General features: G+C 49.6%; 1 protein-coding gene across 15 annotated transcripts in view; it reads left to right on the top strand.

The window, feature by feature from the left end:
- The window catches only part of KYAT1 (kynurenine aminotransferase 1), a 36,642-nt gene extending 24,503 nt beyond the window's left edge, over nt 1–12,139 (top strand). For 7 of the 15 annotated variants that reach the window (XM_072778211.1, XM_072778216.1, XM_072778215.1 and 4 more), the window contains 12 exons: nt 1,746–1,804; nt 4,847–4,994; nt 7,383–7,532; nt 7,614–7,700; nt 7,942–8,070; nt 9,522–9,642; nt 9,982–10,058; nt 10,187–10,276; nt 10,383–10,569; nt 10,652–10,731; nt 11,403–11,489; nt 11,590–12,139. In XM_072778211.1, the coding sequence (XP_072634312.1) occupies nt 1,746–1,804; nt 4,847–4,994; nt 7,383–7,532; nt 7,614–7,700; nt 7,942–8,070; nt 9,522–9,642; nt 9,982–10,058; nt 10,187–10,276; nt 10,383–10,569; nt 10,652–10,731; nt 11,403–11,489; nt 11,590–11,655 (1,281 nt within the window). In that variant the 3' untranslated portion in view covers nt 11,656–12,139. Of the gene's footprint in view, nt 1–1,571; nt 1,597–1,745; nt 1,805–4,846; nt 4,995–7,382; nt 7,533–7,613; nt 7,701–7,941; nt 8,071–9,521; nt 9,643–9,981; nt 10,059–10,186; nt 10,277–10,382; nt 10,570–10,651; nt 10,732–11,402; nt 11,490–11,589 lie in introns of those variants that run through there. The other 8 variants (XM_072778223.1, XM_072778219.1, XM_072778210.1 and 5 more) reach the window with 3 other exon arrangements.
- The last annotated feature ends 4,210 nt before the right edge of the window (nt 12,140–16,349 follow it).

Genomic DNA, 16,349 nt, shown 5'->3' with positions numbered 1-16,349 from the left:
TATTTATGATAGTCACACAGAGAGAGAGAGAGAGAGAGAGAGGCAGAGACATAGGCAGAGGGAGAAGCAGGCTCCATGCACCGGGAGCCCGACATGGGATTCGATCCCGGGTCTCCAGGATCGTGCCCTGGGCCAAAGGCAGGCGCCAAACCGCTGCGCCACCCAGGGATCCCTTGTTGTCTCTTTCTATATGCCTCTGTACCCCCTACTCCTTTTTTTTGTATCCCCTACTCCTTACTGCATCCCAACCTTCTCAAACTTCCCTCACTCCAATTTGTGTCTCCTACCTTCCCCCCCAACTCATTGCACTGTACATTTTTCAAGAGTTTATTTTTAAGTAATCTCTGCACCCGATGTGGGACTCAAACTCACAACCCCAAGATCAAATGTCACATGCTCTACCGATTGCGCCAGCCAAGCACGCCTCTATTTTTTAAAAATATGATGCATCCCCAATTCAAAAGTAATTCCTATAGCATTGAAACCATGATGCCATCAATGTAAGATGCATTGTTACTATATGAACTAGTAAGGGGCGGGGGGAATGTCAATTAACCTCCTGCTATAGATTCTGAGACACATCTGAATTCGGAGAATGTGCAAGGCAAAAAAAAATGCACCTGTCAGAATCAGTCAAATATGGTGTGATCTCCATACAAAAAATTTGGAAGCATGGAATAGCACACACATGGGGCACCTGGTTGTATGCTCAGTTGGAAGAGCATACAACTTTTGATCTCAGGGTTATGAGTTCGAGCTCCACGTTGGGTGTAGACATCATTTAAATACATAGACTTAAAAAAGAAAAAGGCACACACATTAAATTAAATCACCTATAATTCCACAATAGAAAACGTATTACCAAAATCCATCTCTCATTTTCAAATAAAATTTTCCATCATGATCTCAAGCAGAGAGAACCTTTGTTAATATTTTGCTAGATTTCCCTTCCAAACTTTTTTTGTCTGCTCACGTATAGTCATAGAAAAATGTACAATGTATACACAAGTATATGTTCGGGTGCATTTTTTTACAAAACCTAATTATACTGTACATACTACTTTGTAGCCCGTTTTATTGATGTCGGCATATCACAATGATAAAAACTCTTCTAACAGGTGATTTTGGCTGGTTCAGTCAGTAGACCATGAGACTCTTGGTCTCAGGGTCCATGTGGGGTGTAAAATTTACTTTAAAAAAGCTATTTTTTAAAAGGGGGGGAGGGATTTCTCTCCTCTACAAAATGGGCCCAGCCAGATTGTTCCGAGTTTAGAGAGATTCCTACTTGGCTCAGCGGTTTAGCGCCTGCCTTTGGCCCAGGGCGGGATCCTGGAGACCCGGGATCGAGTCCCACATCGGGCTCCCTGCGTGGAGCCTGCTTCTCCCTCTGCCTGTGTCTCTGCCCCCCCCCCTCTGTCTCTCATGAATAAATAAATAAATTGAAAAAAATATATTGTTCTGAGTTTAGCAAGAGCGCCTGAGGGCAGTGTGCTGCCACCACGTTCTCCACGGTGCCGCGGCTCTCTGCCTCCCCAGCCCGGCCCAACCTGGTCTGAGCCTCAGGGCTCGCGGAGCCGGGGCTGGCGGGCCGAGCAGGTGCAGCGCAGGGAAGGGGCGCGGCCGGGCGGCGAGGCGGGCTGAAGCCCCTCCCGCGCTCCAGTGCAGGCCGGCGTCTGTCGCTCAGGGGCTGTGGTCTCAGGAGTGGCGTCTCCACCTCTCTGACCTGCTGCTTGCTCTTTCTCCAGCTCACCATGGCCACGCGGCTGCAGGCTCGCAGGCTGGACGGGATTGACCACAACCCCTGGTGAGCTCCGCGGGGCCGGGACGCGTGCGGGCGGGACGGGCTGGAGGTGCCTGGGTTTGCTGTCGCCCGGCGGCTCCCGGGGCTGCCACCGTGCCCCGGACTGCGAGGTTTGCAGCCACAGCCTCAGAGAGGTGGGAGCAGAAGCAGCGGGCCTGGGCTGGAATCTCAGCGTCACCCCGCTTGGCCGAGGCGCGGGGGGCCAGTGTCGCACCGGCTCTGAGCCTCGGCCACAGCTGCAAAATGAAGATACTTACATCTGCTTTGAAGGGCCTTGGGAGGATAGGGCGAAAGGCTGTATGAAAGCAGTGGCCATTACCTAGGCCCCAGGCTTTGGGCTTTCCAGGGACTATTTTATTTCACACTTAGTACAGAGTAATATAAGGTAAAATACAGGCAGCTCCGCACTGGACTTTTGCTGAGGTTAATTTCTTTTCTTTGTTTCTTGTTCTAAATATGAAAGAAGTGTGTGTCCATTGTTACTACTAATACAATGGATGCAGTGGGAAGGTGTGTAAGAAAAATGTGTAGATTTTTCCTAATCCCTCCCCACAACCTTTGGCCACCAGCATAGAGGCTCAGACTTATGACCAGGAGATCAACAAGAGACCAAGAGCTGCTTGCTCCACCCACCCAGCTATCCAGTCACCCCCTACCCCCCTGTACTTTCAAAAAAAAGTTGCTAGCTCTTGTTTTTACAAAACATGGAGCTGTTTTTCTGTTGTTTCTTTTACTTTTTTTTTTTTTTTTTTTTTAAGACAGAGCAGGTGTGCTTGTGAGGGAGGGGTGGGAAATGGGGGAAAGATGGGCAGTGAGAAGAGAGAGAAAGAATCTTAAACATGGGCAGCCCGGGTGGCTGAGCGGTTTAGCGCTGCCTTCAGCCCAGGGCGGGATCCTGGAGACCTGGGATCGAGTCCCACGTTGGGCTCCTTGCATGGAGCCTGCTTCTCCCTCTGCCTGTGTCTCTGCCCCTCTCTCTCTCTCTCTCTCTCTGTGTGTATCTCTCATGAATAAATAAATAAAATCTTAAAAAAAAAAAAAAAGAATCTTAAACAGGCTCCATGCTCAGCACCCAGCACAGTGCAAGGCTCAATTTCACAATCCTGAGACTAGGTCCTGAGCCGAAACCAAGAGTTGAATGCTCAACAGACTGAGCCACCCAGGCTCCTCCCTCCACCCCCCATTTTTTTTTTCTTTCAAACTCCTCTCATGTACAAAACACATTGTGTTTTGCAAAGATCTTCCACCTGGTGCTCCATGGTGTTTGGGACAGAGGAGCCAGTCCCCAAACCCCTATAGTGTCTGACCGCCTTCTTGCTTGTACCACCTTCTGTCCTATGTGTGAGAGGGGCTGGGCAGCATCGTAGGCTATGGCAGATAAGGTAGAGTCCAACTCAGAGGGAGGAAATGACAAGAAGGCAGGCTGGGAGAGGCAGCAAGACTCTTGAGCCCACCACCCCATTTTACAGAAGGGAAGATTGACACCAGAAGAGGCCAAGTCTCCTGCAAAGGCAGGGCAGAGCAGAAACAGGCCTGGGGAGAATGTACAGGACATCTATCCTCTCAGGCCTGTTTCCCTGAAGAGGTAGTCACCAGCCGGGGCCAGAAGAAAGGTTGTTGGGGGGCCAGAAATGGCAAATGGGAGGGCTGGTGGGGGCCCCAGTCTGTCCAGGCTAATGGTCTAGAATCAAAGGCTGACTGGGCAGTGCACTGACTGGGAGTCCTTGGGTAGATCATTGCCAACCTCAGCTTCTCCATCCCCATTGTGACTCAGGAATAGGACATGCCTCGTATGTATTGGAAGTTTATTGAGCACACATTTCAAACTCTGGTCAGTGAAATATCCACTTAGGAAGTCTCAACAAATATTTTTAAAGAATGGAGCAGGATAGGGGCACCTGGGGAGCTCAGTTGGTGGAGCATCTGGCTCCCGATCCCACCTCAGGTCTTGATCTCAGGGTGTGAGTTCAAATCCCACATTGGGCTCCATGTGGGGCATGGAGCCTACTTAAAAAAAAAAAAAAATGGAGCCAGTGATGACGAAGAGGAGGACTAAACCCACCCTTCCATCCCTTTCAGGGCCCGTGGGTTATCTAGTTTTCTAGGCCAATAATAAAACAGTGTTTGGAATCGTTAAAAAAAAAAAAAAGAATAGAGTAGGGTAGGGGCATCTGGTTGGCTCAGTATGAAGAGCATGGGACTCTGGATCTTGGGGTCATGAGTTAGAGCCCCACACCGGGTATAGAGATTACTTAAATAAGTAAAACTTTAAAAGAGGGTGGGGGGCACCTGAGTGGCTCAGTCAATTAGACGTCTGCCTTTGGTTCAGGTCATGATCTTAAGGTCCTGGGATCGAACACCCCATTGGGCTCCCTGCTCTGTGAAGAGTCTGCTTCTCCCTCTCCCTCTGCTCCTCCCCCCTGCTCATGCTGTCTCTTTCTCTCTCCCTCCCTCCCTCTTCCTCGCCCCTCTGTCCCCCACAAATAATTTATTTTTATTTTTTTAAGATTTTCTTTATTTATTCATGGGAGACACACAGAGAGAGGCAGAGACATAGGCTGAGGGAGAAGCAGGTTCCTCGCAGGGACCCTGATGTGGGACTCGATCCCGGACCCCTGGATCACGCCCTGAGCCAAAGGCAGACGCTCAACCGCTGAGCCACCCAGGCATCCCAATAATTTTTTTTTAATCTTAAAAAAAGAATAGGATAGGATAGGAAATTCTGTCATAGATCACGCCAGAAGGATAACATTGATTCCGTGTTTGTGCTCTATGAGGTTTGTGATGTGAAGATGATTTCCTATTGTGGATCATGGTTGGGAAGTTTGAAAACCCCTGGGCTGAGACACGGGATTGGCACAGTGCTTGGCCCAGGGAATCCCAAAGCAGGGACCAGTTTTGGCCCTCAAGCAGATCTCAGGCTGGGACAGATGCCAACTGTCTAGTTTTTCTGGAATGAGCCTGGTGCACTGTTCATCCTGCCCTGGAAACAGGTGTAAGTCCAGGTCAGGGTGGGCTGGTATCAATTCTCTATTTGTTGCTCAGGGTGGAGTGCACCAAAATGGCCAGCGAGTATGATGCCGTAAACTTGGGCCAAGGCTTCCCCGACTTCCCACCCCCAGACTTCGCACTTCAAGCCTTTCAGCTGGCTCTCAGCAGTGACTTCATGCTCAACCAGTACACCAAGGCGTTTGTGAGTTTCCCAGCCTCACCTGGGCCCTGGGACACAGGCCTCAAGGAGGCCCCGGGGGAGGAAGGGTCAAGCCGTTCTGAGCATCATGCCTACGTGGGTGTCAGGGTTCTGGGGCAAAGTCCTGAGAATTTAGTGTGGCTATGGTTCAGTATTCACTGAGTGTCTTCTCTGTTTCAGGCTCTGGGACAACTCATGGTCTGGGGAAAGATAGACAAAAAACTATGAGCTGGGAGCTCAGGGCCTAGGAGGAAAAGAAGGCAAAAAAACAAAACAAAACAAAACAAAACAAAACAAAACAAGGCAGTTGATATGCTGTAATAGGGGAGGATGGAATGCTGTGGAAGCAGGAAGAAGGGAATGAAATCTGGGGAGAACAGAGAAGGCTTCCTGGAGCAGGTGACACCTAAGCTGAGTCCTGAAAGACAAGCTGCTGACTGATCTGACTCTAATCCAAACTCTTTCTATAAAGGTCACAGGGTAAATATTTGCCAGTCCTTGGTTTAGTAAAGCAGCAAATGGTTCTTAAACTTTGGTATGCCTCAGAATTACCTGGGGGGAAATTCCCTCCAGTTCCACCATCCAGAGATAATTATGGCCAAGAGTTTGCTATTTGACTGAGCTCTTAGACTTTTAAACTTTTAACTTTTTATTTTGTTTTAAAGATTTTATTTTTATTTATTCATGAGAGACAGAGACACAGAGAGAGAGAGAGAGAGAGAGAGAGGCAGAGACACAGGCAGAGGGAGAAGCAGGCTCCATGCAGGGAGCCCGATGTGGGACTTGATCCTAGGACTCCAGGATCACACCCTGGGCCAAAGGCAGGCACTAAACCGCTGAGCCACCCAGGGATTCCCAACTTTTAACTTTTTAAAGTGCTTATTTGAACACACACACTCGCATATATGTAACATACGAGATTTGGGTTTTTTAACACAATTGGACTCATGAATAATGCTCTGTAACCTGATTATTTCACTAAACAGCATGTCATGGACAACTTTCCATGTCAGAACAGCCTCGTCCTTTTTAAGGGCCACCTAGTATTCCAATTGCATAGCTGTGCCATTGTTTCCTGAACCAGCCCTGCCCTAATGGCCCAATTTGGCTATCTCCCTATTAGAAACAATGGCACAGTGAATATTTCTGGGTATATATCGTTGTACACACATGTAAGCGTTTCTCTCAGACAAATCCCTAGAAGTAAAACTAGAGAGTCAGAGAGTGTAAGAATTTATTTTTTTTTATTTTTTTAAGATTTTATTTATTTATTCATGAGAGACACACATACAGAGAGAGAGAGAGAGAGAGTCAGAGACACAGGCAGAGGGAGAAGCAGGCTCCACGCAGGGAGCCCGATGTGGGACTCGATCCTGGGTCTCCAGGATCACACCCTAAGCCAAAGGCGGCGCTAAACCGCTGAGCCACCCAGGCTGCCCAGGGTGTAAGAATTTAAACCTGTGATGGATGTTGTCAAACTGCCTTCCAAAAAGGTTTACTCACATCCCCACCAACACACTAGTCTCATACTCTTGCCAACCACGGGCGGCATTATCAGTCTTTCATATTGATATTATATTCTTATAGCAATATTTCATTGTTACTTTTATTTGCTTTTTTTCTATCATTATCCTTTTCCTATGTGCATTGGGCATCGGTAATTTTTCTTTCAGGACTGGCTCCTTTTTTTTAGTTAAGTCTATATCTTTGTCTTCTTGTTTTTGTATACCTTTTTCTCTTAGTTTTGTCTTTTAACTTTGCCCATAGTATATTTTGCTGTACAGGAATTTTTAATTTTTACATGGTCAAGTCCAGTTGAGTGAATTATTTAGTGAAGTTCTAGACCTTGAGGTTTCAGTCATTTGGTTCAACCTGAGTGTTTTATAAATGTCCTCTGCAAACAGGCATATGAATCCAGTCTTCCTCTCAATGGGGTGCTTCCATAATAAAATCCTATTCCTGCACCTTAACTGTGCATGAGCTTGAGCAAGTCACTTCTTGTCTCTGGGTCTCTGTTTTTCTACCTGCCAAATGGTGGGGATCAAATAATACAGGTACTGCAAGGCTGCTGGGATGAGCAGATGGTACACATGTGCTTCTTAAACTAAGAGGGAGGTGGTTAAATTGTGGAGTGGAGTGGAGGCCTCCACCAAGGCATGTACTCTGTCCAGTTCTCCACTGAATCCCAGCCCTGGATGTTGGGCCTGCACAGAACAGGCCTGATGGCCAGTGCTGGTGGAGGAGATGAAAGAACTCACCCTGTAGGAGTGAACTTTGCCTCAGCCCTGCTGCTAGAGAGTGCTAGAACTGCCTGGATGCGGCTGAGCGGGAGGGTGGGTGCAAACTGAGCCAGGCAGGCGGCTGACCGGCTGACCGCTGCTGTCCTGACAGGGTTACCCACCTCTGACAAAAATCCTGGCAAGTTTCTTTGGGAAGCTGCTGGGACAGGAGATAGACCCACTCAAGAACGTGTTGGTGACCGTGGGTGCCTACGGGGCCCTGTTCACAGCCTTCCAGGCCCTGGTGGATGAAGGAGACGAGGTGAGGGAGCAAGGCTTGGGCTGGGTAGGGATGAGGGGCGAGGGGCAATGCTGATACTAGCTAATCTGGTCCTTCTGCTAGGTCATCATCATAGAGCCATTTTTTGACTGTTATGAACCCATGACGTTGATGGCAGGGGGTCACCCTGTGTTTGTGACCCTGAAGCCGGTAAGGATGCTGGTCGGGATGTTTGTAGGCAGAGGGGTCCAAGGAGTGTGTTGTGTTGGCCCTTGGGAGGTGGGAAAAAAGTAAGGAGGTAAAGGAGGCCAGTTTCTCCAGGGTGGGGAGGGATATCCAGACTCCCAGAGGAGAGAGGTTGGGGACAGATACCTATGAAGGAGGGCGAGATCCTTGGAGCTGAATGCCAGGTCTGTAATTAATTGCCATTCCCTCCCACCTCCTCTTACAGAGCCCCACCCAGGATGGGGAACTGGATTCCGCCAGCAACTGGCAGCTGGACCCCACAGAGCTGGCCAGCAAGTTTACTTCTCGTACCAAAGCCCTAATCCTCAACACACCCAACAACCCCGTGGGAAAGGTACCTGAGAGACCTCCTTCCAGGGACCCCTCCGGACTGGGTTCAAGTCCCTGCTGTGTTACTGATATGCTGCGTTGGGCCTCAGTTTCTTCATCTGTGAAATAGGAGGGCAACTTGTAATGAGCTCTGAGGACCGAGGCTCCCCAAGGTCCTGGGGACAGGGGCAGGAATCCCCAGGGAGGGTGTGAAAGGTATAAGTGCTGGTGGTGTAGCAGCCTGGGTGCCTCCCTGGCTCCCCCAAGACCCTGGGGTAACCTCACCTCTCAGATTGCCTTCTCATATGTAAATTGGTAATGTGAGAGACGTGATGCAGAAGAAACTCCAGTTATCCAACTGAGTGTCTTTCCTCTCACGTGACCACTGCACTTACAACACTCTGACCCTGGTGGTGGGACGTCCCACACCCAGTAATTCTGCAACACCAGCTGGGGTAATGTCAGATCCCATAGGCTAGGGCTCAGCTGCACAAGGCTGCCTACCCTTCAGATGCCAGTTCAGCTTGTCACCTGCGCTTCTGACCAATGGGCTATAAATTAGAGGTTCCCATCACCCCCTTGGGTTCTGTTAGTTGGCCATAATGGCTCACAGAACTCAGAAAACACTTACTTAGGCTTATCAGTTTATTAAAGGAGATGAGAAACTATACAGATGAGAAAGGACACAACGTCAGAGGAAGAGATACACACAGAGTGAGGTCTGAGAGGGTCCCAAGGAGCTATGGTGCATCACCCTCCCAGTATATGGATGTGTTCACCAATCTGGAAGCACCCCAAACACTGTACTATTGGTATTTTATGAAGGCTTCCTCTCATAGTCATGATCAATTATTATTTTTTAAAGATCTTATTTATTTATTTGACAGAGAGAGAGAGCATACAAGCAGGGGGAGGAGAGGAGGCAGAGGGAGAAGTAACTTCCCCAGTGAGCAGGGAGCCTGATGCACGGCTCAGTCCCAGGACCCTGGGATCACAGCCTGAGCTGAAGGCAGATGCTCAACCAACTGAGCCACCAGGTGCCCCACAATCAATTATTATTAACTCCATTTCCAGCCCTTCTGCTCTCTTTAGGATGAAGGTGGGGATGAAAATCCAAGCTTTTGATCATGGCTTAGGCATTCTGGTGACCAGCCCTGACCCTAGAGCCACCCAGGTGTCTACCCAGAGTCATCTCATTAGAACAAAACACATTTCTAGTGCTCTTATCACTTAGGAATTCGGTGAGAGTTTCAGGAGCCCTGTGTCAGGGTCAAAGACCAAATATTAGCACAAGAGATGCTCCTTGCTCCTTGTCACCACAAGGGTTTTAGGAGCTCTATGCCAGGAACTGGGTGCAGAGACCAATATATATATTTCGTATTATCTTGCAGCAGACCTCCCAGGGTCAGTGTTGCAAGGAATGATATCTGTTCATCTCTCTGAGAAGGCCTCTCTGTTTGGGGGTGGGCCCCACAGGTGTTCTCCAAGGCAGAGTTGGAGCTGGTGGCCAACCTGTGCCAGCAGCACGACGTGATATGCATCACCGATGAGGTCTACCAGTGGCTGGTCTACGATGGTTACCAGCACACCAGCATTGGTGAGCCATGCCAGCCTGGGGGCCTCCATTCCCCTGGATATTTGTAGTGGGGCCTTGAGCCCAATCTGGGAGTCAGTGCAGGCCCCGTGATTGGATCTAGAGCCACACAGGTCGTGCGTGTGATCTGGGGCAGCGGCTTTACCTCTCTGAGAGCCGGAGAACACAATGGCACTGCTCCCAGGGTTCTCATGATGATGAGCCGAAATAAGCCCTGTAAATAGCTTAGCACAGAGCCCGGTCTAGAGGGTTAAGAGCCCGAGTGCCCACCGGGGCCCAGCTACTACCCCTCCCCTGCTCCTCACTTCCGTCTCAGTCACTATTCTCTTTGGCCTTGGGCAGCAAGCCTCCCTGGCATGTGGGAACGCACCCTGACCATTGGCAGCGCTGGGAAGAGTTTTAGCGCCACTGGCTGGAAGGTGAGTAGATGAGGGTTGGGGTACCACCTCCCCCCACGATCCTGGGCAGGCAAGGCTGCGCCAAGAATTAAGAAGGAGTATGGCCAAGTCCTGAAGGGCCTCACCCCCTCCCTGTGTTCCTGGTCCAGGTGGGCTGGGTCCTGGGCCCAGATAGCCTCGTGAAGCACCTGCGCACCGTGCACCAGAACTCTATCTATCACTGCCCCACGCAGGGCCAGGTGAGGAGAGGCAGGGGACCCCACTGTGGGGGGAGAGGCAATAACAGAGCCCCAGGGTCAGATCATCCCCCCCAACCTGTTTGTGCACCCTCTCCAACCCCCCCAGGCTGCAGTAGCCCAGAGCTTCCAACATGAGCAGCTGCACTTTGGCCAACCCAGCAGCTACTTTGTGCAGTTCCCACAAGCCATGCAGCGCTGTCGGGACCACATGATACGAAGCCTGCAGTCTGTAGGCCTGAAGCCCGTGATCCCCCAGGGCAGCTACTTCTTCATCGCAGACATCTCAGACTTCAGTGAGCAGAACTGACCAGGCTGGGCCGGGGATGGGGTGGGGGCTGGAGGCCACCCAGGGCTCAGCGTGGCTTCTGTCCCCAGAGAAGAAGATGCCTGACTTGCCTGGTGACAAGGATGAGCCTTACGACAGACGCTTCGTCAAGTGGATGATCAAGAACAAGGTGGGCCAGGCTCTGCCGGGGCCCCTGTGTGTTTTTTTACAGGCTGGGCACAAATCCAGCCCAGCGTCTGCTATCAGCCCTGGAACAGGGGTGCATCTCTGTCAAGGAATGGGGAGTCTGTCTGGAATTTGCCAAAAGCTGCTGGGGCAGGCTGGTAGGAATCCCTGCCCTCTCGGGTGCGGAGTTGATGCATTCAGCCTGAGCTCGTGCAGCTCTGAGCTCTGACCCTAAGGCTTATTCTTCTTGTCCTGTGCCCTGACCTGCCAGGTGGCACTCCCTGCTCGCAGCCTCCACCTCACCTCTGTTGTTGTTTTTTTTAAAGATTTTATTTATTTATTCATGAGAGAGGCAGAGGAAGAAGCAGGCTCCCTGCAGGGAGCCCGATGCAGGACTCCATCCCAGGACCCCAGGAGCATGATCTGAGCCAAAGGCAGCTGCTCAACCACTGAGCCACCCAGGCGTCCCTCCACCTCCCCTCTGTACGCAGGGAGGGCCTGGGAACCGAGCTCTGCCATTCTTTTCCCCTGACTTGGCCCAGCCCTGGGAGGTGCTGCATGGAAGCTAACTTCCCCTCCCCCAGCCCCTCGTGGGAAGCCCTCTGTCTGCCCCCCACCAGCCAAGGTCTGCCATGCTGTGGGGCTGTGTTGAGACGTGCACTTCTTCCTCCCCAGGGCTTGGCGGCCATTCCGACTTCCATCTTCTACAGCAGGCCACATCAGAAGCACTTTGACCACTATATCCGCTTCTGTTTTGTGAAGGTAAAGGACGGGTGTCCGAAGGGAGGGCGGGCCTCCTCCAGACCCCTGCAGCCTGTTGGTGGTGTGGGGAGAGGGGTAGGACCCATCTGTGTCCGCACAGGATGAGTCCACACTGCAGGCCATGGATGAGAAGCTGCAAAAATGGAAGGAAGAGCTCAGGCCCTGACGTCGCCTGCTCCACCCTGCCCCACCTGGTTCCTGCTTGCTCTTTATCTGGGTTTCAGCCATTCCCAGGTTGGGTGTAGATTGAGCCTGGGCCCCCTTCTCTGTGTCATGGGATGCCCCCTTTCATGGAAGAAAGGAAGAGCCCTCTTTCTTGGTCCTGGTGGATTCACGAGCACTTCCCACAGTGCCTATATTCCTGTCATGGTGGTGAGGTGGACCTGACCTGGGCCTCTCCCTGCTCCTCCCTAGATTGGGTCATAGTCTTGGGCCCCCTCCATATTCTCCCCAGACTTGCCTGGGACTCAACGGACAGAGTCCATCAGTGCACTGGTCTTGAGCCCCAGCCCTGCACTGGCCCCAGCGAAGGCTCCAGCATCCCTCCCTTTTCTTATCTAGTTCAATAACCTTGGGAAGTAGTAGTCTTTAGGCTTGAGTCCTCCAAGCTAGTACTCTTCACCCATAATAAAGTTTTAAGTTATTCCGGCTCTTATTTGCTCCTTCTCTCTGCTTCACGCCGTGGTGTTGATCACTGATGGGGACTTGGGCAGAGTGGGTGTGGAAGGCGCCTCTTTGGAGCTTAGACTCCAGCCCCTCTTTGTACAGATGTGTTTTGTGGAGTCAAACAGAGGCTTAGAAAAGGGCAGAGACTGGGGACTTGTCCGAAGTCACAGTTAGTGGGAAAACGGGCTTAGAACTTAGGGCTCAGATGGGGGTCAGGGGGTGTCTCTGTAGCATGTGTACATGTGTATAGGAGATGGGGGGCCTCAGCTGAGTGTCTACACAGGCCTATCCCACAGGGGTTAGAGTGCAGGCCAGGAGGGCCAGGGAGTTTAGACAGAAGGGGAAGGAAGTAGCTCGTTGAATTGTGCACCCCCATGTGCCACAGGCCTACATGCCCACCATCTCGTTGAACAGCCCTCTGAGATGGGAGTTACTATCTGCGTTTTAACAGTGAGGAAGCCACTTTGGAGGTGATGTGACCTGGCAAGGGTAGAAATGGGTTTGTTCCCAGGGGTGGGCATCTCACTGGAAGGCAAAGATGTAGCTCCTAAATTCATCTGGAAGATGATGCTGGGAACTTGAAGTTGGATTACATTGCAGATCCATGTGCTTGCTCATATGATACATTTAATTGGGGGAGCCGGGGGTGCCTAGGTGGCTCAGTCGGTCAAGCATCTGCCTTTGTCTCAGGTCATGACCTCAGGGTCCTAGGTTCGAGCCCCCGACATCAGGCTCCCTGCTCAACAGGGAGTTTGCTTCTCCCCCTGCCTCTGCCCCTCATCACTGCTCATGTGTATTCTCTCTCTCTCAAATAAATAAATAAATAATTTAATAATAATAATAATTAGCTGATGGGAACATATAATCAAATGTATTTAGTGTTTGTTCCTGGTTCTTGGCACAGAGCTCCTAAAACCCTTGAAATTCCCTGAGAGCTAGGACTGTCTTTTGTATTCATAATAAGCCCCTTAGACTATGTCATTAGAGGGTCAGAGCTTCCAGTACCAACCCCAGGCCCTGATGGAGGGGAGAGAGACCAAACATTGAGTTCAGTTACTTAATTTGGCCAATGATTTAATCAGTCATGCGTAGGGAATAAAACCCCATCTAAAAACCCTGAATCTGAGGCTCAAGGAGCTTCCAAGTTGGTGAGCACATCCATATGCCGAGAGGGTGGTACATCAGGAGAAGGCACCTTCCTCTCCCAAACCCTTATTTTGTGAATCTCTTCCATGTGGCTGTTTCTGCGTTGTATCCTTTATGATGGGAATGTAAATACACCTTTCTGAGTGCTGTGAATCATTATATGGAATTATTGAACTCCAGGGGAATGCTGGAATTGCCCCAATATGTAGACACCCAGGCAGAACTGTGGGTAGCCTAGAGACCCCACTTGTTGGTGGCATTTGAAATGGGGGGCGATCTTATGGAACTGAGCCCTTAACCTATGGGATCTGCGCCAACTCTGAGTGCTTCTTGTTAGAATTGAAGTGTGGGATACCCATCTGGTATCGGAGAATTGCTTTTGCTTTGTTTCTTTGTTTTTTAATTTCTTAAAAGATTTTATTTATTAATTCATGGGAGAGAGAGAGAGAGAGAGAGAGAGGCAGAAACACAGGCAGAGGGAGAAGCATGCTCCATGCAGGGAGCTGGACGCAGGACCCGATCCTGGGTCTCCAGGATCACGCCCTGGGCGGAAGGCAGGCGCTAAACCACTGAGCCACCCAGGGATCCCCTTAATTTTTTTTTTAAGATTTTATTTATTTTTTCATTCATGAGAGACACACAGAGAGAGGCAGAGACACAGGCAGAGGGAGAAGCAGGCTCCGCACAGGGAGCCTGACATGGGACTTGATCCCGGGACTCCAGAATCATACCCTAGGCGGAAGGCAGGCGCTAAACCGCTGCGCCACCCAGGGATCCCCTGGAAAATTGCTTTTGGATCGCATTATGGGCTGTGGCTTAGCACACTTCCCTCTTTCCCCGTCCGAACCATGACTCGGTACTTATTCCCACAGTTCCAAAGTCAAGAAATAAAATACAAGCTCAGGGGATCCCTGGGTGGCGCAGCGGTTTAGCGCCTGCCTTTGGCCCAGGGCGCGATCCTGGAGACCCGGGATCGAATCCCACGTCGGGCTCCCTGTGCATGGAGCCTGTCTCTCCCTCTGCCTGTGTCTCTGCCTCTCTCTCTCTCTCTGTGACTATCATAAATAAATTTAAAAAATTAAAAAAACAAAACAAAATACAAGCTCAGAGGCTCAGCTTTGGAGTCCCTTGGCCAAGAGACACATAGCCTGATGGCAAGAAAGTCCCTGGTGGGATAACCCCATAGGTTTCATGGGATTCAATCCCCACTCCCACCCGCAAAGTTTCCATGTCTCCTGAACCAATCTAAAATCTGCCAATAACTCAAATAGAAGTTCCAGATCTTCAACTGAGTAACCTCAGCCAGCTTGAGAGGACAGATCTGCCTGAGATGTATAAATGATTTGACTTCTCTTTCAGAGGGGAGGGAGAGGCTGGGGAAATAAACACACCCCTTGGAATGTTAACACATACACTGAATTAGAAATCTCTCCCCAGGTATCTGGCTGTCTTAGTCGGTAGAGCATGTAGCTCTTGATCTTGGGGTTGAGTTCAAGCCCCACAATGGGCCAAGAGGTTACTTAAAATATATTTTTAAAAAAGAAAAAAAAGAATTTTTTCAATTAAAAAGTTTAAAAAGGGGGGCACCTGGTGGCTCAGTGGTTGAGTGTCTGCCTTTGGCTCAGATTGTGATCCCAGGGTCCTGGGATCGAGTCCTGCATCAGGCTCCCCAGAAGGAGCCTGTTTCTCCCTCTGCCTATGTCTCTGCCTCTCTCTCTGTGTCTCTCATGGCAAAAAAAAAAAAAAAAAGAAGTTAAAAAAAAAAGAAATTAATCTCTCCTCTATTCAGTTGTAAGCTCCAAATCAATGTCTGCCTTTACTTACCATTGTGTCCCTGTTCCTGCCTCAAAATAGGCCCTGCTCAATAACTATTTGTTGATTGAATACTGACTAAATTTAAATATTTTTTTAAAGATTTCCTTTATTTATTTGAGAGAGTTCCCACTTGGGAGCAAGAACCAATGTGGGGGGCATAGGGAGAAGAAGAAGCAGACTTCTGGCTGAGCAGGGAACCAGACATGGACCCCTCCAGCACCCCAAGATCATGACCTGAGCCAAAGGAAAATGCTTAACCCACTGAGCCACCCAGGTGCCCCTCAAAATTATTAATATAAAATAAAATTATTTACATAAAAAAGCTTAGCTCATTCATGGCTGGCAGGAGTGTAGATGGTCTAGTCACATCAGAAGATAGCTTGGCAGTTTTTACAAACCTAAACATAGCCTTAACTGTCCTATCCAGCAATCTGGCTCCCAGGTATTTACCCAAGTGCTTTGAAAACTCCTGTCCACGCAAAAACCTGCATATGAATGTTTATAGCAGCTTTATTCATACATAACTGGAAGCAATCAAATATCCTTCAGAAGGTGACTGGATAAACAACAGGCATATCCATGCAATGGAATTGAGCAATAGAAATAAATGAGAATTATTAAGCCATGAGAAATCATGGAAGAAACTGAAATGCATATTGCTTAATGAAAATGTTTCTTAAAAGGCCACATACTTTCTAGGGCTCAGCTGGTAGAGCAAGCAACTCTTGATCTCAGAGTTGGGAGTTCACCCCCACCTTGGGTATAGAGCTTATTTAAAATAAATAATTAAAAATAAATAAAGGGATGCTGAGTGGCTCAGTGGTTGAGCATCTACCTTCAGCTCAGGACGTGATTTTTTTTTTTTTTTCTTTATGATAGTCACACAGAGAGAGAGGCAGAGACATAGGCAGAGGGAGAAGCAGGCTCCATGCACCGGGAGCCTGACATGGGATTCGATCCCAGGTCTCCAGGACTGCACCCTGGGCCAAAGGCAGGCGCTAAACCGCTGGGCCACCCAGGGATCCCCTCAGGATGTGATCTTGAGGTCCAGGATGGAGTCCTGCAGCCAGCTCCTTGCAGGGAGCCTGCTTCTCCCTCTGCCTATGTCTCTTCTCTCTCTGTGTCGCTCATGAATAAATAAAATAAAATTTTTTTTAAAAAGAAGAGGGTAGGTGGAACACAGGATTTTTAGGGCAGTGGACATATTTTGTACCATAATGTAATGGTAGATAC

This window comes from Canis lupus, chromosome 16, assembly GCF_048164855.1.
Source record: "Canis lupus baileyi chromosome 16, mCanLup2.hap1, whole genome shotgun sequence".
NCBI classification, from domain to species: Eukaryota; Metazoa; Chordata; class Mammalia; order Carnivora; family Canidae; genus Canis; species Canis lupus.
The sequence above is the reverse complement of the archived record's forward strand: the minus strand, read 5'-3'. Positions and strand labels throughout refer to the sequence as shown.